This window comes from Rhipicephalus sanguineus, chromosome 5 (assembly GCF_013339695.2).
Source record: "Rhipicephalus sanguineus isolate Rsan-2018 chromosome 5, BIME_Rsan_1.4, whole genome shotgun sequence".
Taxonomy (NCBI): Eukaryota; Metazoa; Arthropoda; class Arachnida; order Ixodida; family Ixodidae; genus Rhipicephalus; species Rhipicephalus sanguineus.
In genome coordinates this window covers 96411047-96436226 of record NC_051180.1, presented here as the reverse complement: position 1 = coordinate 96436226, position 25180 = coordinate 96411047, and the positions used below count along the sequence as shown (strand labels likewise).

General features: G+C 46.4%; 1 protein-coding gene across 1 annotated transcript; it reads left to right on the top strand.

Annotated features, from left to right (window-relative positions):
• Nucleotides 1–23489, top strand: LOC119394028 (STE20-related kinase adapter protein alpha). Its single transcript, XM_049415596.1, has 13 exons — nt 1–166; nt 369–468; nt 541–627; nt 3677–3782; nt 4482–4600; nt 5510–5618; nt 5712–5835; nt 6517–6688; nt 9308–9492; nt 10347–10365; nt 11062–11153; nt 12040–12152; nt 22784–23489. The coding sequence occupies exons 2-13, from the start codon at nt 457–459 to the stop codon at nt 22861–22863; spliced, it is 1218 nt and encodes a 405-aa protein (XP_049271553.1). The 5' UTR covers nt 1–166; nt 369–456; the 3' UTR covers nt 22864–23489.
• Nucleotides 23490–25180: the final 1691 nt, after the last annotated feature.

Genomic DNA, 25180 nt, shown 5'->3' with positions numbered 1-25180 from the left:
GGTAAGTGGTAACTCCGTGTAGGAAGCTATATTATTCTTGTGCGTTGCTTCGCTGGGAAGCTGTGCGGCGCAAGTTTATTTGAGTGACCGTGCTGTTTATCCGCTTCGCCGCGGCTGTGTGGTGAACTAGACGACGGAAAAAAGAATGTCCCCTAGGTAGCACAGGGTGGGATGCGATGATGCTATTTATTTTTTTCTTGTTTGTGTACTCGTGCATGTTTATCACAGGTGCATGTCTCTTCTGCGGGCCACAAACGGCGCGTTTGTAGCCAGAAAGCAGAGCATAATCGTGCGGCTTCGTTCGCGGTCTAACCGTTCCCGGTCTTTTTTTTTTTCCTCCCTTCCTTCGCAACGCTCGGCTCCCCAAGGTTTCTTAAATGCCCGTCGCCGGAAACTACATATTTCGGCTATATGAATTCCTCTTCACGGGAATCGCTTGTATACTGAAGCAGTTCGATGTCATGTCTGGTAAGGCGAGCCTTTCAGGCAAGATCCCTGATGTTCTTACTGAATTATTTTTCTCTTCTCTCTTCTGCACAGTTCGATTGCCGTTGTAGAAGTTCACGCAACGAAGTCGCATCTGTGGAAGACAACCACACAAATGACGAGTCACTGTACCAGCACCTGGTGCGTTTTCACGCTTTTGCTTTGCCGATTGCGCAGCTTCAACTGACTCCTATGCAGAAGCGAGTACGCTAATGTTGCTTATGTTGGAAGTGGAAAAACGCCGTATTAGCAAACAAAATGTGGTTCTTCCGACCACTTTACGTGTTGCGTGAAGTGCTTAAAGAAAAAAATCGTCTTTACTCTCATGTACTTAGACAGTATCCAGTGCTTTCGCTTACGGAAACCAACAAACCTTGATCTTGCTCGACAGATGCAGTACTGTATGCATATAGCAAGGACTTTGAGTAGTGCCTATTTGTGTGTGGGTTTAAAGTACCGAGTATGCTTCTTTTAACAGCTCCTCAGCTTCCCTTCTTGCATTGCAAATCATTTGCATGATGCAGTCACGCTTCTTTCTAAAGCCTGTTACATAGACCCTTTCACGCCACTGCTGTGTTTGGCTAATCGCCTACTGCTTAACATTCCTGCTTGTATACACGTGATGGTCCATTCATCATGAGGAGGAGAACCTGCACTTGAATGTACTCTTCTAGATGATTAGGTTTTATGACACTTGATGTGGTAGCCAATCCTGATTGCTAATCCATGTGCCTCGAAGCTGCATTCGCATTCTGTGACGCCTACACAGCAGGATAATTTGACCAGAAATGCTGAGCGTGGTTGTATGCAACCTCGTTGACTGTGCAGTCCGTAAATCAAACCGTGCTTTCTTTTTGAATACTCAGGATTCTTTATTTTCCGGTGTATACTTTCCACTTCTTGAATGTTTAGGCAACACACAAGCAGAATGCTGTACATTGGATTGTAATTTAAGCACAATATTGACTTATGTGAGTTATGAGTGCGGCATTGAGCTAACGAATGTTGTGGTGCAGCGTTCCCATTTCCCGCTTTGTATCTCTTCCCTCTCTCGTTTGCCTCAGCGTTGCTCAAGCCTGCTGTTCTCCTTCGCCTTTAAGTTCTTGTAAGTTGCGCACTGCTTCTCTTTTTGCCTGTTTTTGTTGTCCACCTCTTTATTTGCTGTTTTCCATAGCTCTTGCCTACTTGGAACAATGTTAAGGTTCAAGGGCTGCGATCCATCTATGCCTCGCTTGTAGCCAACTTGCTTCACATGCCTCACACACGAAATACGGGCCATATTCCGAAACTGCCATGATTTGTTGTCTATATTTCGAAGCACTTAAAGGCCAACTTAAACGTAAGCATCTTTGACACAAGTCGGTCTAGGTGGGTGAAAAGAATTCTAGATGTAGCAACAGGGCAACAAAGAAAAAAGTGTGAGAAGTGGACAGATCATAGCCATTTTGCGACAAAACGCTTGTTTCTCATTCATGTGTACATTGCTGAGCAAAGTTCGAGCAACACAGTTTTAAAAAATAAACTAGAGGCTTGGTGTGCGGCAAATATTTGCCATTATGACATGGCCACCGTTCCGAAATACAAAGGAAAGTAAGAGTGATATTTGTGATATTTCGTTAGGCTGCCCTCGGTTAAAGTGTGCAGAGCTTCTACTGTAATTCTGCTGTTTCATTCTGCTTATCTGACGACCTGATGACTTCGACAGCAGTACCAACTTGTTACACGAGCCGCCAGCATAAGTTGAAGTCCTAACAAGAACAGTGTGATCTTAACACCTGTTATGTCTACATGTCAAAGTGTGATGTCCAATCACCCTGTAAGCTGTCATCATCGTTTCACTCTTCTAGACTTATTCGTTGGGGCCTAATTTAAACACGTTACAAATATTAGTAAACATCGAAAGGAAACAGTATGCTGTAGTCATTCACAAGTTGTTCAAGCTTGAATTTTGTTGACATTGTGTTTGCTTATTTACTGCTAAGGGATGCATGCAGCAGGATAATAATGATTCATGTGTATCTCGGCCAGACACAATGTCACAAGCACTACAGCCGTAATGCGGTAAATGCATATACACGCATACCAGGCTGAAGTACGGTTGAGCACATCAACTGTATGAGCTTTGCACAGGTCGTGTTGCTATAGTTGCACATTTTGTTGACATTATGTCAAGAAACGGAATAGCCTTGGGTTGTGATTTCATTGCCTGCTGCTGACGTCACTAAACAGTTTGTAAAGCAACAGCAGTGAGTGAATGGCCATTAGTGGTGGTACAGCACATCTTCACTAGGCACGTCAGTGACTGCCGAGGCTTATCTGACGTAGGGTCAAGTAGCAGATAAAGAAAACGAGCCGCGAGGCTGGTCTTGGAGCAAGAGTAAATAGCGGCAGCCGGCTCATCAGGAAACGTGTGCTGAAAGCAAATTGTCTCAAACTTGTGGTCCACGGTAGGAGGCAGGTTGCGCACATGTACTTTTAAACAGCCTGTTCATTGTTTGTGTCTTGTTGATCCTAGCAGATTGTGTAATGGCCGATTACCGCGCTAGGTGCATTCTATGGTTGCCCTTTGGTCGAATCTGTTTGTCTTGTTCGTGCTGTATAAGGCAGTAGTGGAAATAATTTTGATATTTTAACGGTTTGCATGTTGAGCTGTACAACTAAGCTGTATCAAACGGTGAGCCCGAAATGCTCAAGTACCAAACACACTGCTGCATCTATGATCCTATAATTTCTTTTGTTTTCTTGTTTTTGTTTACATGTATTGTTAATGCATAGTTGTGAGCTAGCCCAAATTTTTCTCCTGTTTAATATTGCGAAAAGTTTTTTGCCAGCAAATAACACACATTCTTTTCTTACCATGTAGGTAGTACAATTAAGGTATGTCTTATTATGATCACTTTTTTCTTTAATTGCTCTGTCAGTGCATTGTTAAATGTCGGATGTGCCACGCAGGCACTGAATATAATGAAGTAAGATGAGATGTTTCTTGTTACGTATTGCTTAGCTGCAGCATGTTTACAGTCTGAGGAACAAATTGCAACTCGGTTTATTGCACCAGCGTTTCACAGTAGCAAGCTTACAAGGTTAGGAACATCACTCTGAAAGTAATGAAATGGGAAGCTGTCTCAAACACGTCTCGGTCACTACTCATGCTCTGTGTCATCTGATGCTCTTAATCGTTTCTCTTCAGTCCGAGGCCTCTAATTTCTCCGAGGCAATCCCACTCATGCAGAAGGATCCGGACATGATCAAGTATGAAGCTAGTGTAGACAACTATGAACTTCTTTCTGTGATCGGTGAGTGCTGAACTGTGAACGCCTCCGAAACGGACACTGACAGCAGTTTTATCCATAACTCATTCATGTACTTCGGAAATGCTTAGTCCAGAGACACCACACCATGTTTTACTGACTTGTTGCCACTAGCTTTATTGCATGCTTCTTGAATGTGAGTTAGCCCTGTGTTCTTATACAACCTGCACTTCTTATGAGTTGCAGCAACCAACTGTAACTGAAGTGCTCCTAGTTAAATTGAAGCACTTAATGGAACAGTTTGGTGGTCTTGGCTTGGCTTAATCATACTGTATTGGCTTCAGCTAGGTAGTTTCACATGAAATTGAGGCATTGAGTTTTAGTAACACTACACTTCGAATGCAAGGTGCTGATATACAATCAGTGAACAGAGCACTGTAATTTTCATTTGATTTTTTTAAGCATACATGACACTGTGATCCCAGCTTCTTGCTATGCTGTTTTAAGTTCATGCTCCTTTGAGACAGTTTTTTTTTTTGGGGGGGGGGGGAGGCACTTTTTTTTACCTGATGCCAGCTGATTTTAGACACACGATGATGGACTGATGCTCAGACTTAATCACTACTTTATGCTTAGCTTTCCACTTGCCAGTAGCCAGCATGGTATCCGGAAGTTGTGTGTTGTAGTCTCACGGCCCCTGTTTCAGTCGTTCAGCAGCAATGTTTGCTTTTAACTTTCCCTCAGGGAGAGGACTCTACAGTACTGCAGTGGTGTCCCTTGTTAAGCACATTCCATCTGGTCATCGATTGGCTGTGAAGCGAACAAATTTGGAAGCATGTAGTGGGAACTTCGAGCAAGTGCAAGTGAGTGCTATTGCAGCTGTTATACTCAAAGCAGAAGCTGTCTCTTTTTGGCTGAATATCCTGAAGTGTTGCTTAAGATATTGCTTGTGGGAGTAGTGTCCGAAAGCAGTTGGCTGTGTGAAGTGGCGTATTGGCGGTCCCTTTGTTACCTCTTGCTGGGGCCAGAGTTACATTAAGATGCGCACTTAAACACAAGCATTTTTTGTGCTCTATCAGAATGTAGCTGCCATCATATAGTTTCATACAGTACTTACTAGAGGGAACTCTGGCGCTAGTGTCTATGGGAGTTGCAACGCATGGCACTTCAGCCAGCATGGGAATGGTGGGTAGTACACGGATTTGTCTAAACTTCGTTTTTTCGGCTCCGTTTGGCTCCGCGTCGTCCGCATCCGCTTTGTTGCAAAACAGCAAAAGTCATCAGTTCCTCTTCACCACTTTAACCTTTTTAGGCTCACCAATTCAAATCTGGTCACAAAGTTCACAACGATCCATTCTTTTATCCGAAAGAAAACCAAAACATAGCAATAAACAAAGCCACAAGTGCGTTCGAAGCCCGCAAGTACGAAGACTAGGTAAATCCATGTACTGCCCATCATTCCCATGGTGACTGAACGATCGCAGTGCCAGAGTCCCCTCTAGTTAATTTTAGGAAACTCTATGGCTGCCATTGCTGGAAAATAAGCCTCGAACTCATGCCATGTTGTAGGTGCTTCACTAAAGAAATGTGACTCCCTCCTACCCCTAGTAGTATGTGAATTTTCAGTTACCGGCCTGTGAAGTAAACACTTCATAACTGCAACATGGCTTGTCAGTCTTCGACACTTGCAAAAGTGCTTTGATTTCCAAGGTACCAAACATTAACATTGCGTTCCTTTTTCTTTTCTTTTTTTTTTTCTTCCTTACTTCTAGCATGAAATATTTGTGGTCCGCCAACTAAGGCACGAAAATGTTATTCCATATTTTTGCACACTAGTGAAAGGCAGTGAACTATGGGCTGTGATGCCGCTCTTGACATATGGTGAGTGCATGTTTTTTTCTTCTCCACAAAAACTGCATTTCAGCAGGTGCAACCACATACGAAACTTTGTTCTTTGCTGTTGTTCCTTCCCAGGGTCAGTCAGGGATATCCTCAATACTCACTTTCCTTCAGGCTTGCCAGAACATGCAGTGTCTTTCATATTGAAGGACTTAGTAACAGCACTTCACTACATTCACACGAGAGGCTACATACACAGGTAAGCATGTTCTCTTGGCACAATACCATATATACCTTGCTACCAGTCTCAGCTGCTTATTAAATGCTAAGATGGGTTGCGAGCACTGCCTGAATTTTGTCCTGTGGAGCAGCTTCACTGCTGCATCACAGGTGTTGCCGTGAAGCAGCGCTACACTTTTATGTGAGCGATGGTGAAGCAGCAACATAACACACAAAATAAAATTGTTTAGGGATATAGTATAACGTTCATATGTTAAATGAGGATCATGAATTGCAACAAAACCTTGTTGATACGATCTGTTTTAGTGCAGCCTCACAGTAGCAATGTTCGTGATCAAGAACACTAGAAGTGATTCCGCTCAGCTATGCTTCTTTACTTAGTAATCATTTCTAGTAAAATACAATCTCTTTGCACCAATATTCAGTACATTGTCAAACTACGATCACAATACATTTTATGGTGGCAGCTTTCCTCTCAGTGTGTGCCCCACAAGTGCCGTGCAAACGTGAACATGCAGTGAAGTACCTCAGTAAATCTTTTGTGTTGTTGCACATCACATTCATTGCGTTTGCTTCTTTTTTTAAGGGACGCTTCCTTTCCTCTCGCTTAACACCATCTATGGCTGCAGAACATTTGTTACAAGTGTATTTGAAACCTGCTGGCAGTCTTCGTGACACATGTACGTATTCCTTTCTGCAGGAGTGTCAAGGCAAGCCACTTACTTCTGTCAAGCAAGGGCAAAGTGATGCTGTCAGGCTTTCGCTACTGCTGCAGTGTCGTAGAGAGCGGCCGGTGGCGTCCAAAAATACACACCTTTCCACAGCATGCCATCCAGAACCTCAACTGGCTAGGCCCTGAGGTCCTAGAGCAGGTATGGGCAAATCCTTATCCCCGTAGCATTCTTGCACATGGTATTTCAACTGCGAGCAAGGCTCAAGCTTGGTGGATTGAGTTCAAGTAAACTAGGCACCTAGTCTGGCTTATGGTACGGTACACTGAAGGCTCATTCACACCTGCGACAAGCACCAGTCGCTAGACGAAGTTATTCGCAAAGCGACTGGCCGCAAATGGCCGCATTAGTCGCAAAGTGAGTACTTCTGCTCAATCGCTCACTGCTCGATTTTTCAGCCACGCGATTGCAGTCACAAACCTCTGAACCACTCAGATGTGCAGGAACAGGACGCCAGCTTATTTTACGGGGCAATAGCAATGCGAGCAGACGTGAATTGCGTGTGGTGACGGGTATAAGTCCCAAGTGGGTGTGAACATCTGTTGTCCTTGAGTCGTTTTTTGATTGCCAGTCACACATGGTCACACGACCGGTGCTAGCCTCAGGTGTGAATGGGCCTTAATGATGGCAGGGCATGTAGCACGAAGTCAAGATAACTGCAGGTCATTAATAGTAAAAGACTGGATGCAAAGAGAAGGCAAGCGCACAAGGGGCAGGCAGGAGCTTAGGTGGGCAGATGAGATAAAGAAGTTTGCAGGGATAACTATGGCCACTGCATGCACAGGACCAGGTTAATTGGCAAAACATGGAAAGGCCTTTACCCGGCAGTGAGTGGAGTCAGGTTAATGAAAAAACACTAAAATTCAGCCAGGTCTACTTCGCAGACACTGATGGAGCAGCGAAGCCGGTGGTCCTTCCCTTCGTCCGGTTGTCGCACTTCTTTGTTTTTCAAGTCTTTCAGATATGTTGTATCACTGCTCTTTATTAAACAATCTTTGTTAAGCTTTGAGGTGGTAGTATAGTTTTATTGCATCTCTTGCTCGAAGCTCTAGGTCTAATTTCCTCCGCTTGCACTTAGCTTCGGCCTCTCTAGTGCGAAAATTGAGATCGGCCCAGCGATGTTGTGCTCGTTTCCGCGCCAGTTCTCGCTGATGCTCAGGTCGGGCAGCTTTAGAACGAGAAATCTCGGCAGTTCTGAAAGCGCACACTCGTAAACACTGACACTGACACGCTCCTTTATACTCCACTGAGCCTCACCCTCACCCCATCTCTGCTTGTTTCTCAAATGGTTTGCTCCGAAGCTCCGCCCTCGCCTCTCGCATCACGGCGCAGCCCTTCCTTTCCTACTAAGCCTTACTCTCGCCACACTGCGAGGCCACGTGATCAGCTCTTCGCCATCATCAGACAAGAAAACCTTGACTAAGAACAGCTTCACTGTTAAACGAAACGTGAACACCTGTGCAAGCATTCTATACATTTACTAAGTGCGCCACTAGTACGCTTGTACAACATGGCCTTGGAGATAACGGCAGATCCCTTCCCTACACTGTGTGGATCTCGAGACAGTCTAGAGCCCGAATTGCCATAGCCTGATTAATTTTGTCATGCAAGCTTCTTGCCATCCAGTATACAGCTAGTTGAAAGCAAGCTCCAAAATGCCAGTCATCTTTCAAAAGCATGTGCCAGCAAGCAGTCATTGTGCCAAATCCAAATGTCGCTGTGTCATGCCCGCAATCTTCATGCTGTAAAAACTTCTTCATTCAGATTTCACGAGACTGGAAAAAATGTCCAATCAACCGAATGCCAAACTATCAAAAGTGTTAAGAAAACATTGCTAGGGCAGCTTGGACTAAAGCTGTCCCAGGACCTCTCCATTAATACTATTTCACTTACATGGCAGGCTTTTCTGAGGTTACCCCAATTGTTGGCTATCAGTTTGAGCAGTCAGTTTGAGTCAGCACATCTGCAGTGGTCTCCATCTATCCATGTGTTCTTTGCATTTCATTCGAGGTATATGTACTAGTACCAACAAAGACAAATGTCCACTCTTCTTAAGGTAGTATATTTGAAGTTCGGAATGTAGTAATGAAGCGGGGACTGACAAATCATGAGTAACAAAGGTGGACGTGTCGAGTTAGTGAAAGTCAACTACATTTGGTCCACGGTGTAAGAATATTCAGGTGTTGACACTGCGCGCGCCTAAGCGGCCAGATAATGTTCGGTCATGGGTCCGTTGAGCGGTGCGCCATATAATTGCTCGAGGCGGAGAGCGCCCGCGAGTAGCCGAACCACGGTGGTGCTGCGTCATCGCCGCCGCGCTCGCCGTGCCCTCTCCTGTTACTCTCTCGATTTCGCCCCACGACGCCGCTTGGCGGATGCACATTATCCAGCAAAAGGCAAAGAAAAAATGCACGTTATCAGCAGCATGCGCGTTGCTATGGAGACGACTGCCCCGCTTTTCGTAGCGCCCTCTGAGACGGCGCCGATGAAACTGCAAGTCATCTGATAAGAACCCGAACATTATCTGGACGCGCGTGGATTGCGGTTTCCCATGCGTTGGGGGAAGAGTGTCATCACCTGAGTATATTCTTACACCGTGATTTGGCCGTAATTTTACGCCAGGAATAGTTTTGCCTAGAAGCTTGCTGTACTACTTGTGGAAGTGTACTGAATAATTTTAGTTGAAAACTGGAAGTGGACTTCGTACTTGCTCTTGTGGCAACGGGGCTCAGAGCTGCACCACTTGCGTGCGCGGCACAGAACCTGATGGGGTACAACTCCAAGTCTGACATCTACAGCGTGGGCGTGACGGCTCTGGAGCTGGCCAATGGCGTGGCTCCCTTCGCAGACATGGCACCCACACAAGTGCTGCTGGCCAAGATCCAGGGCTGCGTGCCAAAGCTGTCCAGCACCGTGGTCTGCGACGGGCCCACAGCACAAGCCCAGTTCAAGCCAAGGTATTACCAAAGTTCGCGCATCTATGAAGATTCTCCCAGAGCTCTACCATAGCCTCCAGTATGTTATCATCGCTACCCGAAACTTGAAATGCATTTTAGACAGCCTTTCAGTGATCTCCCCGCTCTCACCCATTAAAGACATTGCTACTGTATACTCAATTTTTGCTCGTTGGGATCACCATATATAAATTTTAGGCATGTGCGAATATTCGAGCACTTCAAATATTCAAACGAATATTACAGTATACGAATTTGCTCAGACACGAATTTGAATTATTCGAAGTATTCGCAATGAACGAATAGTCGTATATTAGACCACATGTAAACCTCTGTAAAGGTGGTTTCACAGCAGCATACGCGTGCTATGCCGTGAAAGCACCTATCCAGGAAAAATCCACACTGCCACGAAGCTCCGCTTAAGGTTAAATGAACATATTACCCTCGTGTCGATTAATTATATTTCTGAGTTTAAAAGCTTGTTAAATGGGCCTATATGCTCTAAGTATAGTAAATATTAAAATGTAACATATTTTAACGGTTATCACTTGCATCCTACTGAAATTCAAATCCTGCTGCTATTTAAAGTTGCTTCCCCTTCACTTCAAACCAAAAAGAACGACATTTTTTAAAATATTGTGCAGGTTAATTCGGTCATGACAAATATGCTCATTTTTCTTTATATGTGATATATAGTACTGTTCGAACTACTCAATTCAAAATTATTTGCTTTGAATTTGCCTCAAACCTAAAATTTACTATTCACACATCCCTAGTAAATTTAAGGGGCTTCTCGCCAAATTTCGGCATTTCAAACAAACAAGTACAACACACAGATCAGTCAGAAGTGATCATGTGTGCAAAGTATAACCTCAAGAACAGTCCCCCTCTCCTTATCGTAAGTGTACTATTTATGTACAGGTAAAAAAAAGTGGGATAAATATGGCCTATTGTTGTTTTTTTTTTATTATTATTTATGATAGAAAGCCTGTATTATGTGGTCAGTAATGCAGGTATTGTGCTAGGATACGTCTTTTTCTTGGTGCTACAGAGGGGGAGGGGGGATTGTATGCAGGGGTGGGTTATATGCATGAAAACGCTGTACTGTTTCATCATTGATTCGCGTTCTTGCAGCTACGCTGCATTGCCGCTGTTCGTCAGTTGTCACTCAATCGGATTGGCTTAGAGTTCTGTGTGTGGTGTGAATAGAAATATGCTCCAAAACAGACTTGCACTGCTCCAAAACTCTCCATTTGAAGCTCCGAAGCTGCTCCAAAACTCCCGTTTTACAGCTGCGAAGTTTCTCCAAAACAGCTTTATTTCTGCTCCCTGAGCTGCTCCAAAAGGCTCAAGGCCACTTCCACCCCTGCAATGATACAGAAGCAATTGCTAAGTGATTCGGCCTTTGTCTCTTCAGCAGAAGTGCATACTTACATTAAATTATGCAATGTAATGCTTGAGAAGAAATGGAGTAGGTAATTGTATTAGAACTTGCTGATGGGAACACATTCACTTAAGCGTGAAAGCATCGTGTTTGGCTCATTTTCAGACATGCGCAAGGCTGGTGGTGAGAGCACATCAAAGGCAAACTTCTTTGGCAATGAGTTCACGTCCCTGACCAACCAGTGTCTGAAGAGGGATCCCACACTGAGGTGGGTACACTATTCTCTACAATCTTGTACTACATATACTTATGGCATTATCATTTTTGCTTTTTGTTAAACATCACATTTTCCCAGTTGCATGAATGCAGGGAGTCATGCAGAATCATCGAAAGCTGCTGCTTTTTTTAAAGTGGTACTCGGCTGAAAATGATCAATTCGCGAAGATATGATTCGTTTGACAACATAGGGATGAAGTTTGGGCGACAGTCTGTATACCACCCATCAATCCCGCATTTGCTAAACTGCCATGTTTGCAGCCCCAATAAATGGCGCCATCATACTTTCCTCTAATCATTTTTGTAGGAAATTCACAATGGATTTGGGTATCGCCTAACACTGCCGATTCTTCAAGCCATTCTGTGCTCCAGTTTCTCATTTTCATGGCAACAGTCACCCTTTCATTTTTAAGCATCCCATGTGGTCAGTCAGGGGGTGCTGGACATAAATCCTCTGCAGTCATTTAAACTCCCCACAGGCAATTTCAATGCTTCCATACTTAAATACTGTGTATACTCGACTTTGAGCATTGGTCATCGGTGTCGTAAAATGAAACGAAACGTTTACTGACAAGAATGCTTTCAAGAACCCATGATAGACGACCTTCAACTATGTTGACAGCAGCATACCTAGCTGCATCCCCTTTTTTGGTATCGGTGCCTCCTTATGAAATCAGAATGTTTTGTTAAATTACATGGCCTGCCCAAACAGTGCAAATCAGGTGCAATTTTAAAGATGGGGGCAGGTACGCGCAATTATTTGTGTGATTCTTGCACGGTGTAGTGGCAATTCACCCACTTGCAAAACATACATGGTTGCGTGTGATACAGACAGCTCAGTGTGCGCTTACGGTGATCTCGCTCTTTCTTTAATTCAGGCCATCTGCACAGCAGCTCATGACCCACAGTTTCATCAAACTCTGCCGCAAATCGCCATCCTCCTTGCCAGAAATCATTGCAACAGTTACTCCGAGACCTGGTGTTTGTAAAAGTGAGTGGTCATTATATATATTATCACAGATTTGTCTTGCACACAAAGGGTTAGAAGGTCTTTGGAAACATGCACTGTATTTGGCCTGCAACAGCAACAAGCAAGACTACTTCTGTACAAGCCAGTGGGGATATAAATCATATAATCCTTCCTGTCATTTATGTATTATTGCGGTAGCAATTACGTGGACACTCGAGGCACATCTTTGTCGTCGTAAGGTTCTGTATAAAGTTCAAGGGCGGTGTTATCGCCCCATGCATCGTACGTTCTGTGTGAGTGAAGTGTGCGAGGGCAGCCGATGAGTTGCAGCTCAAGAGTAGAGGAAAGAAACTGGCTGTTTACTGTCGCATGAGAGGCCCATGGGGGGTCCCGGAGGGTGGGCTGCATAGCTCCGCAAGAGCTGTGTACATTGAGCGGCCGAGTGCAGTCGCGCATTGGCAGACAGCTCCTACCTTCGTACGTGCTGTGCTCTTACCGCTCGGTATGCATTGAAGCAATAGACAGCACGAAGGTTGCTTCGCTCGCTGCAGCGGCCGCGTTTCCCTACGCCAGTGTTTTAATGCGACTGCGTTACAGAGCTCGTTTCGCAGAAGGTCCGGCCACAGCGTCATTGGTTGTGAGCGAAAAATCAGCGTTGTCCGTGAGCGAAAATTCGAAATAGATGCAAATAAATAAAGAATGAGAAAGTTCGGTTTCGAGTGGGATTCAAACCCAGGACCTCTACAACTAGCAGGTGTTCTACCACAGAGCCATGCCAGTGCTTCGAACTGTTTCGGAAAAAAACTCTATACGAATGTCATGTAGCGTGAAGAGTCTCCTTAATGCATGTAATATTGCGTGGCCGAAGCGTAGAATTGCACCGGGCATCAAAACTTGTGAATTGCGCACCGAGTGGTTGGTTTAAAGGCCCACGAATTACCGTATATTGCCGATTATAAGTCGACCCCCCAACTTGCAACCCCTTCTAAGGAAAAAAAAAAGTTGACTCTGAACACAGCCTCATGCTGCGGCCATAGCTCACCAGTAAGTTTTTCAGGAGAGGGAGTGATGCAAAGATACATTTATTTGCCCGTGAAACATTGCTTACGACTCGCCGTCGCTTGAGAGAAGGACGCAGTCACGGTCACTGCTATCGTGTGAGCCACTGCTGCTGCTCGCCGTCGGAAGGGGTGCCGGTGGTACTGAGATGGCGCACGTGGAAAATGCTGCACGGGCCATGTCGGTTGGCAGTCCATACCAGGCATCGTTGACTCATTGCGCCACTTCACTCAAAGAAGCGCGCTTCAGCTTCCCTGTCGGTGCCTTCGGGTTTTCTTGTTGGAGCCATTCGTTGTAGAACGCGCACATGCGGTCTTTGAATGGCTTATTGAGCACCACGTTGAGTGGCTGGAGAATAGGTGTTAGTCTGCCCGGAATGATGACCAGCTCACATCCAGAGTCCGCTACCGCTTTCTTCACCCGATCTGTGATGTGGCCACGGAAGGAGTCCAGGATGAGCATGCTGCAGGGCTTCAGCAGTGCACCCGGGCGCCTGCACCACAAGAGACGAAACCATTCGAGGACAGTTTCATCGTTAAAAAAGCACTTTTCATTCACCCGCATGATAACTTTCGGCGGAAACTTTTCTTTCTTTGGCATCGTTTTCCTTTTGAACAGAAGAAATGGGGGTAGCTTGTGCCCGTCGGCCGTACAGCACAACATGACAGTGAAACGGTTGTGCGTGTTGCCCGTAGTCAGCAGGCGAACCTGGCGCTCCCCTTTGGCATATCAAACCATACAGGAGTCTGGTCGGCATTGCCGATTTTACCCAGCAGGAATGAATGCTTTGCCTTCAGGTCACTCACATAGCGAAGAAACGCACACTGTTTTTCTTCATAGGCTTCGGGCAACCTTTGGCATACAGTTGTGCATTGTCTTAGGCTCAGGCCATTTCGCTTCATAAAGTTAGTGACCCATTTCTTGGATACTTTGAACTCAGTTTGCAGGAGGCACATATCCTTTGCGACAGTACGTGCTTTTGCTTCAATATCATCGTAGCAAACACTCAAGCTCTTGCTTCTCTGGTCAAGAACCATATCTCGAACCGCCTCCTCAACGGCAGGGTATCGTCCAGACTTCGGTCCGCGAAAGGAACGGCGTGTAGCAGCGCACGCAGGGGTGGAAGCGGGCTTGAGTGTTTTGGAGCAGCTTTGGAGCACCAAAATGTTTGTTTTGGAGCAATGCAAGTTAGTTTTGGAGCAGAATTCTAGGGTCAAACATCATTGTTGTTAAATTTTTTTATTTCTGGTAAAGATAGAAATTGCAAAGATTTTAGAAAACATTCAATACTTCAATACTGATGAACCAACCACACTTAACACACACACACACACACACACACACACACACACACACACACATATATATATATATATATATATATATATACACACACACACACACACACACACATATACATACACACGCGCGTACGTGTTATCATTAAAACATTACAGCTGTGATAGAGCAATGACTCAGGAAAACGAGATAAGCGATGTTTTCAATAGCTACACTTGACTAGGCTGACAAATGAAACACGTTCATCGCAATGAACGTTTTTCAGCAGCGGCGTTTTCGCGCCACGTTTGCCGGGTTGCTACATTTGCGTCAAAAGCCTACGCCGGCTTCAAATTGTTCCTTCGAAATGCGCGGAGGTCAGCGCCATCTGGAGGCACTGGAAGAAACCAAGCAAACACGCGTCTGCACCCTAAACTCCGCTTGTCGGACGAGCGAGCGAGCGCCGCGCCGCGCGAGGCGTTTTCTTTTCCACTTCGAATAGGAAGACGCGGCGGCGCGATTTTGAGATGGCGTTCGTCAAAATGACGCGCGCGACCCTCCAACCACGCGAGAGTAGCGCATGAAATCATGCCATTCGGGACGCAACAGCGCGATTTCGCGAAGGCGTTCGTCAAAAAACACGCGCGTCCCTCCAAACGTGCGTAAATCGCACCAAAAACTGCGCCATGCGGTTCCACCTTTTCGCTTCAAGTTCCCTTCAGAGATTTGTCAATTATTGGTGTCGGTTATATGCCCTGTAAGGAGTCGGGTTCGGCGGGTCTTGTTACGGTAGCTGGCTCCCGCCGTCCGTCCCCATAGCCGATGATTTCCAGTGAGGAGGCGCGTTCTTTCAAGAAGGAACGTAGATTTATTTACATGATTAGGGAATTGAAGTGAAAAGAGAGAGCAGAGCAGAGAGATAACGTCAAAAGTCTTCGGCTTTTATAGCCCCGAGACCGTCACTGCAGAAGCACGGGCAAACCGGTGTCAGCGTCTCCCGCCAATCCGGTAACCTGTCGTCTTGGCGTCCGGCCTCCCGAAAGGAGGCAAAGAGTCACACAATACACTCGCCACGCCCCGAAGACTCGTAGGTGAGAAGGTCGGCGAGGAGTTTCAGTCCAAAGGGGAAAGGGCCGATGACCTCCGCTTCCACTGCCAGCAATACTTGGAAGAAGTGTTGAATGATGGCTGCCTCGGGTGAAGGCCCCACCTGGGTTGATGGGAGCGTCTTCAACGGCGCAGTCCCACGCTGACCAAAACGCACGATAAAGCGGGTGTGTCGAATTCCGGAAAACACGCAGACCGCTCCCTCCAGCACGGGTTAATTTTCCCTGCTGCGGTAGGGTAGAAGGCAGATGTGGCTGGGTGAGAAACTCTCCCGCGGTGCTATCTCACGCAGAGAACAAGAAGCCAAAAAGGGGTCTCCGAATTCCGACGTCCTTTTTCTGGGAAATCCGTCCACGGCGACCTGCTCGCTCGCTCGGCATAGGCTCCTCCAGGAAGAATTGGCATTCCTGCCTCCGTCTAAGCGCCGATACGGGGGGAGAAGACAGCATTCCGGTAGACAGCTGTACGCTCAGTAGCGTCGGCCTCGATGAATTTTTAGGCCAAACGTAACAGCTCCTCCGCCGCTCGGAAAATCTCGGCTGGCCAGCGCTCACAACCGCTGGGCACGAAGAGAATGGTTGGTGACGAGGCCGACGTCCTGACTTGGTACCGCAACTGCGAACTCGCAACGAACTCCCAAACCACCTCACAGTGATCGACAGCAGCAAAGCGAACCACACAACACAATGCCACGCCGCGATCAAGCGCCTTGGACTCGCTAAAAACTCCCCAGGCTTCTCAAAACACACAAAGAAATGAAAAACCCGCTACTCTAAAATTTTGGCAGAATTTCGTGCCGCCAAAGCTACAACACTCATGGATGAGGAGATGCCTACAAGTTGGATCATTTTGGCCGTCCAAGCAAAACAACACCAAAAGCAGGTATAATCTGGCTCTAGATCCCTGAAACAACCGATTTTAAAACAAGTCTGCTCCTACCATCCGCACTGCTATATGTAGCGTTACCTTCTCATATCTAACTACACGAAAAACAACCAACAACACAGCTTTCACACGAAGGCTGCCTAAAACCTACAGAAGATATCTGTGCGTATTCTCTACGCTCACTCAAAATAAACTCAAAACGTAGCCGCTATTACCTACTTGAAACACAACCTGACGTACTCGCAAACTTTTTCACAGCAGATTCAGCTGCGTCATACAACCGTCTGAAACGTGTCCCTATCCTTAATGTTCGGTAAAGCGTAACGCTCAGCTTACGTGATCACACGACCTGTAAGTCATCAATAAAAATAAACAAAACAGATGGAATAAATATCGCGTACTAACAGGCTCGTGTGGTCAATGCTACCCGTCCCTGAGAGCCACTGATAAAGAACGCACTGTGTTCTGCTGTGCTCTTTAGCGCTACGCTGCTCGCATTCATAGAGCGCTGAAACATTAAACCACATCATTAACCGTACGCCACATCCCTAGAAACTCAACTTCTCTAAACACGCGACTGAAACTAAATGTTAACGAAAAACAACACGTAAAGAAAATTACTCTTGATGCCGTACACCTCGGGAACACCTGACGTAATCTGCGTTAGATTCGTGCTGAACCTCCGGCCCAACATGCTTGTCAATCCTGACAGTGGTCCACTAAAACAGCCACATTCAGCGCCAAACCTGGGCATTTCAAAAACCGCTTTGGTTTTAGTCTAAAACCTTCGTCAAAATTGCTCATTTGCCCCCTTAAAATGTGTGACGGTGTACTACTTCGCGCTATACATAAAAACATAAACAAGTGAAATTCGGTTCCGCTCGACAAACGCTACCACTGCTTCACAATTAGCGGTCGTACCAATTTTCACACATGACTACCGTGACTCGATCTTACGCGGTCAGCTCACTTCCGTGCGGGTCACTGCTTCCGCACAAGTTACTCATAATATTGCGCCCACAACTATTTCGCACAATGCTTATAGGCTTAATAAAAGAAACACATACATCGCTTAAAAATACCAAAAGTAAGAAACTGCTTAGCTAAACAAACCAGTCGGAGATAACAAAATAACACTACATCAAACTAGAATAACCTTACAAAAAAACCATTTCGACAAACTGTCACATTCTCCGACAAGCTTACAGCTTTCTTCCTCTTTTTAGTCGTACTCGTGGCGGTCGCGGTCTTGGCGGCATTTCATTTCGCCAGAGACTACTATGAGCGCGCGCTTTAAACTGAACTTCGCCGTCACGCCTCATTCGGGAATTCAGACTGCTTCCTTCACAAAGGCGAAGGGGATGCTAGAGACGCGGGGGAAAGAGTGGCAATCCTCTCCTTTTGTTTGCTCTCGCTCGGCGCTCTACTCCTCCTGCCTTGCGTCTAGGAACACCTTGACATGGTTGTCCCCGCAAACTTGTACCTGTCGAAGGCACCCTCCGTCGTGGGGATGCGCATTGTTCTCCCCCGCTTCCCCTCTTTTGCCGCTTGCACCTTACTGCGCACCCCGAAGGACGTTTCTCTGAACTGGCCGATGACCTGTCCTTTTTCTTTCTGCGCTGTGGCGGTCGCTTGCACCCGACTGTACGTCTCAAAGGACGTTTTCTCAAACTGCCCGCTCGCCTGTCCTGTGTTTCGCTCTGCCGTGTGCCACCTGTCTCAACACTTCGCGGCGCCGCACGAGTCCGCTTTTTTTTTTTTTTTTTTTTTTTTGCGGCGACGTTTGCGAACATTTCCCCGATTACAGTGGACTTTACTCTGGGTTGCGACATCGGCATTTTCACAGCTCATGGATGCTTGTGCGCCGCTTTCTCTCTCGCTTAAGTCATTCGACTTCTCCTTTCCGTTGCACTGTCGGGCCAATTGATCTGTGCTGTCATTTGCAAAAACTACAGCTGGGCCCTTCTCGACAGTATGGCTCTCTACCCTATCACACTCTGGGGTAAATCCTCCGCTATCAAAAGCAACTTTTTTAGAGAGGCTCTCTGCGATAGCGCTGTCTTTCTGGAGCGTCGCGTCACCGCTACGTTTAGGACTAGCGTTGTCCTCTTCTCTCTCGACTTCCGGAAGGCCATTCACGTGTTGGGGTGCGAGGGAAGTCTCCAACTCCTCAATGACCCTATTAGGGTGGCTGGAACCAGCCTCGCTCCCACACGGAGTGCCTTTCGGAATCCTTTCAGACTCGATACCAGCCGCGGTCTCGTCTTCTATTTGCTCGGCCTTCGCACAATCAGAAAAACGCGTACATTTATCAGGCGTGATTTCACTATCTGCGACCTGTCTCTCGGTTTTCTCCGCAGAAGGCTCCGTGCGCATGTCGCACTCGTAGAGACGCGTACCTTTCATTTGTGGTACCTCACAAAAAGCGGCTCTCTCAGTGGCTTTGAAGTGCACCGCACTCGCCACTTCTTCGCACCTTTCGTGCGCAACCTCTGCGGACGTCTGACTTCTCCGCCGCATTGCCTCAACCTTACGCTCCAACCTTTCAATCTCTTCGTCTAAGGCTCGCTCGCGTTCTTCTCTTTCTTTCTCGTGTTTTTCTCTTTCTTTCTCACGTTTTTCTCTTTCTTTCTCATGTTCCATTGTTTCATTCTCCTCTCTTCTCTTTTCTCGCTCTTCAAATCTTTTGAAAGCTACTAACGCGTCGTTAATGTCCTCCTCACTGGATTCCCTAATAATCAGCTTCCACATATTTGTCCTTGCCATTTTATTATCTTCCTTGATGCCGAGATGCTCGCACACAAACAAAAGCTCATCTTTCAGCATCGTCCTCAAATCCATGACTGCCGCTTTGCTTTGGTCCTGCTCACACATAATTAGGTGATCCCTTAAACTCACTCGTTACGCATAACTAGGTGATCTACTTAACCCACAAAAACACAATCCAGCTTCTACACTACTCAAGTGTAAACGCAAAATGAAGCCTGCAAAGTCATAGCAAAGACCAAGCACTCACCACAAACGCAGCACCATGTCGCAAGGTCCATCTCACCACTGCCAACCAGTTGTAAGGAGTCGGGTTCGGCGGGTCTTGTTACGGTAGCTGGCTCCCGCTGTCCGTCCCCATAGCCGATGATTTCCAGTGAGGAGGCGCGTTCTTTCAAGAAGGAACGTAGATTTATTTACATGATTAGGGAATTGAAGTGAAAAGAGAGAGCAGAGCAGAGAGATAACGTCAAAAGTCTTCGGCTTTTATAGCCCCGAGACCGTCACTGCAGAAGCACGGGCAAACCGGTGTCAGCGTCTCCCGCCAATCCGGTAACCTGTCGTCTTGGCGTCCGGCCTCCCGAAAGGAGGCAAAGAGTCACACAATACACTCGCCACGCCCCGAAGACTCGTAGGTGAGAAGGTCGGCGAGGAGTTTCAGTCCAAAGGGGAAAGGGCCGATGACCTCCGCTTCCACTGCCAGCAATACTTGGAAGAAGTGTTGAATGATGGCTGCCTCGGGTGAAGGCCCCACCTGGGTTGATGGGAGCGTCTTCAACGGCGCAGTCCCACGCTGACCAAAACGCACGATAAAGCGGGTGTGTCGAATTCCGGAAAACACGCAGACCGCTCCCTCCAGCACGGGTTAATTTTCCCTGCTGCGGTAGGGTAGAAGGCAGATGTGGCTGGGTGAGAAACTCTCCCGCGGTGCTATCTCACGCAGAGAACAAGAAGCCAAAAAGGGGTCTCCGAATTCCGACGTCCTTTTTCTGGGAAATCCGTCCACGGCGACCTGCTCGCTCGCTCGGCATAGGCTCCTCCAGGAAGAATTGGCATTCCTGCCTCCGTCTAAGCGCCGATACGGGGGGAAAAGACAGCATTCCGGTAGACAGCTGTACGCTCAATAGCGTCGGCCTCGATGAATTTTTAGGCCAAACGTAACAGCCCGCAAATATGGTACATGAGGTGCGATGATACTAGATGTCGCAAGCACACAATTAGTATCGCGTGGTTCTGTTTTCGTACTACCTCACATTCGTCTGAGTGATAAGCGTTCCAAGCGTCTATCTTATTCTTTTTTGTATTTTTTTTCACTCACCACCTCATATACCAAACCACACACAGCAACGGCGGCGAGTGGATGGTACGAGCTACAGCGTATTCAACCACGAGCCGAGCGCAGGTTTTGACGAGCAAAAATCGAACAACGCGACCAATCGCACTGGCGAGACTAAGCTCGTCGCTGCACGAGCGCATTTACATGCTGCATTTATAATGTCTAACAGCTTGTGTGCAATGCAAAAAAATTCTCCACATGGCACGCTCTCACTAAAGAAAATGAGTTTCGGAAATGGTCCAACTGACTTACACAAACCGAAGCCTTGTTAGTGGTTTCGCGGTTGGTAGTGGCTTCATTGACCGCAAACGGATAAAACAAATTTTTCTTTCTCATGCAGACTTATGGCACAAAATCCATCTTACACACTCAGCTATACAGCAGTTTCCTTATTGCAAAGTTTCTAAATAATGGTCGCGCGTTTACGTCCGTGGCAGCTGCTCGCACTATCCTCATGGCTTCACATCAAATTAAATATTCGCAATAAATAGAACCTTTTCGACATTATGATGCGTCAACGCACTTACTTTTATTCATGTTCGCAATCCCAGGCCACGATGACAGCAACCGCCTCATGCGCGCAGCGCGCCAAAAAACTCCGTTGCCGCCGGCGCCATCGAAATATGGCCGGACAACTCACTTTCTTGAATCTAAAAACGTTGCTTTCTTGTAGCTAGCTCCTGTACAGGCTCGCTAGCTTTTTTGCGCCTTCGACGACGTCACGAGAGCGCGCCAAGGGATGTGATGATGATATGAGCTCGCATAGGCGCGCCATGACACAGATGACAGCGGCACGTGAAGGCACCAAACGTAGCCTCGCTGATCGGTTCCGGCAGCGCACCGGAGCCCATCGCGGAGGCCGTGCACCAAAGACCGCTTGGGAGCAGTTTCGGCGCAATATTGCGTTTTGGAGCAGGATGGCACAGCAGAAGCGGATTGGCGCAGCGTGGCGCAAATGGCGCAGCACTTCCACCCCTGAGCGCACGTGAAGATCTTGGTCCTTTGTTTTCTCCATTCCCTCACGCACTTTTCCGACACATCAAACTTGCATCCTGCTTCAACGTTGTTTTCTGACTCTGCGTAGAGGATCGCTTGCCACTTGAAAGCAGCGCTGTACTGTTGCTGGCGTAGCGGTGGCATCTTGGCGTCCGTTTGGCAGCGTCACAAATCGCGCACACCAGTGCTTGCAAGCAAAGCGAAATGCAGAAATGGCGAACAGGCGTGAGTGCAAAAAGACGCGAAGACGCTTGTGGGCGCATGTGACTGGTCATGTGGTTTAGTTCCCCACGAAGTGTTGTTGCCAGCCCACACTGCGCTGCCAGCTTTTCTGTGGAACGACGATGGTTTGTCAACAAATCTTTTCTATTGTATGAAAACAAAACTGAAGGACGCATCGCAAGATAAATTCTTCTTTTTTTCATAGAGCATCGCTCGCCCTCTATCAAAGGTTTGAAATGCTGCTTTTGAGACCTTGTTTCCCAAGCAGTTCGCAAAAATGTCCGGCTCCGGAAGCGGCGCGCGCGCGTTGGGAGATAGCAGTTGCCGCGACTCCGTTGCCTCTGCGGCTGATTTTATCGATGCGTCGAGTAGCAAGGAATCCGAGGACGACGACCTTTCGTCGGACCTGACAGATAAGTCGACTTTACGATTCCGCGTATAGGTCGACCCCCGAACTTTGGAAGGCCATTTTATGAAAAAAACATCGACTTACAATCGGCAACATACGGTACAAAGCACACAGACGTAATTAATCATCAGCAGCAACAGCATCAACAAACTGTGCAGCAGTGCAGGTGCACCTGTTGCCTTACGGACGCGTACTGGGTAATTTGCCAATTTGCAAAAGGAAAAGTTATGGCATAGCCCACTATGCAGTAATTTGCCACTGTACTTGAAATAGGCATTCTAGGACAGTTTGAAACGGCCAATGTCACGCGCACAGACATTCGTTTTCTTGTGGCACGGTTTAGGTGTCCACCGAGAAGCAAAGCCAGACTAGCGATTGAGAAGGCAGTGCAAACAAATCCCGATTACGCTATTGTGTTCTACACCTGAAGGCGAAGCTCAAGTATCCTCAAAGTTTTTTTGTTGCTCCAATTTTTTGTTGTATTCCATTTGTTGCTATTGCATTCGTTGCCTCATCCATGTGGCGCAACTGTAACTTTTTCTTTTATTCATCACGTCAATCTTACTTAAACCTTGCTCGAACTTCTCTGCACAGGTATTGACATGGAGGGCCTCGAAGCATCGTTGCCCGAAGCTGAAGCTGCCAATTGTGAAAAGTTTGTGTGGACATTCTAGTCTTTGTGCGTGATTGCATGTTTTGGCAAGTGATGCCACAAGGAACTTTACTTTTTGTTAACTGCTGTCATTTGTGTGTGAGGCTGCTCATCTTTATATAAATGTGTACCACTGCAAGAGGCAAGCTGCGTGTAAATATACCTCATTGTTTAGAAAGGAGAGAAAGAGTGTAAAAACTGAAAGTAGCGGCATGTACTTTTTTTTTTTTACTACGCGAGCATGCTTTGACGAGGTAGAGGTGTAGAGGATATGTTTTTGGCTTAATGCCATAGAGAGTTTTATCAAGCCTACTTGTCAGCTGACTGCTTCCTGTTCAGAGGAAGCCACTTGTTGAAGTTTCTTGCCGATGGATCTTCCTAACCCATACAAGGTGTTCCGGTTAATGGAGAAGTCCTAATTTATTTAGCTTTACACTTTGCCACCATGGAATTTTGGAGAGGCAGTGTTGTGTGCGGACGTTTCAGAGCTCAGTGTTTCATATGTGAATGAGTGTTGAAAAAAAAATGGTCACATGATTGTACAAGGGAGTGTCTATGTGCCTTAATGCCCTCACTGTCCAGAGCATCACGACACTTGTAAAAAAGAAAGAAAAGCTTGTTACAATAAAACATGCATCTAGTGTGGCAGTGCCTCTTTTGTCTTCCTTTCAAAAATTTATCTGTGGGTTAGTCAAATAAAAAACACAGATGTGTAACAAAAAAAAACTAGAGCTGTGCGAATAGCAAAATTTTGGGTGCGAAGCGAATTCGAATATTGAAGTGTGAGTGCGAATCGAATCGAATATTTTTCGAATATTTCTCGAATACTTCGAAGCGAAATTGCAGAAAAAAAGTTATAGAGGATTCCTAAGCATACTCTTATGAGATAGCAACATGAAAGTGTTTCTTTTCGCTAGGTTGATGAAACACTGGCGGGGTGGTGTTTGATAGTTGTCTTATCAAGAATGAGGCAATGTAGAGGCTGAATTCTATATATGTAAATGATTTGGTGCAACCAAAGTGTTGCCGACAACACTTTACACGTGATAGGCAAAGATGCCATTTCCTCAGCCTCTCCCCCTCTCTCAACTTCTGTGGAAGCCCAACTAATGTGGCGGACAAGGGTTTGCTCCCTTCAAGTCCGGAGTTCCAAATCTGCCTCATAGACGTCGATATACAAGAACATCTGAAATTTCGGATACTAAAAAGCTTCGGCTTCCAATTTTTCGGACTTCCTGCCCAAATTTCAGGTCCAAAACATCATTAATTGAGCCCCCACCTCTGCTACATCTTTCATCTCCATGGTGGAACCAGCTTTTCGTTGCGTTAGTACATTTGCGACCGTAGCAGAGCTTGAAAGGCAGCTTTGCCGCAATACCGGGGTAGGATGAGGTGAAGCATATTGAAAATCTAGGGACCACTTCCAATCGGACGTTGACTGTGTCTTGGCCAAGTTCGACCGTAACGGAACTTTAAAAGCAGCTTTGCCGCAATACCGAGGTGTGATGAGCTGAAGCATATTGAAAATCTAGGGACCACTTCCAATCGGACGTTGACTGTGTCTTGGCCAAGTTCGACCGTAACGGAACTTTAAAAGCAGCTTTGCCGCAATACCGAGGTGTGATGAGGTGAAGCATATTGAAAATCTAGGGACCACTTCGAATCGGACGTGGACTGTCTCTTGGCTAAGTTCGACCGTAACGGAGCTTGAAAGGCTGCTTTGCCGCAATACGAGAGTGTAGTGAGGTGAAGCATATTGAAAATCTGAAGGGGTCATTTTCAATCGGACGTTGACTGTATTTGTTTTGGGGGAGTTCGAATAGTAAAATTCCAGTGCGAATCGAATCGAATAGCAAACACTATTCGAAAAATATTCGTAATTTCGAATATTCGCACACCCCTAAAAAAAACTTATATTGTGCCAGGAGCCCATACATTGCCATACATGTTTTTTGTTGCTTGAAACTAAGCCATTGCAGTGCTGTACATGATAATATTCTCATATAACTGCCATGTCGAGTCTTGAAGAAACCAGGGCTCTCAGTGTTTCTAGAGGGATTTCTGCAATGGGCCTGGTTAATTGTAAACATGCATTGTGTGCACAGCGCACATTTATTAAAAATGTCAAACCCCGTTTAGCAGCTCTACGATACAGAATGACTCTCCAACAGTAAGTGCAAGTGAGAACAGAGCAGCAGAGGCAATAATTTTCTTCAGCTTTATTTCAACAACCTATTTTAATATGCACAAGTGACCAACTCTCCAGAAATTCCGCAGAGCGCAGCAGTTCTGTAATAAAACTTGCACTTTTATCAGCTCCATGGGCCTCGAACGCTGCA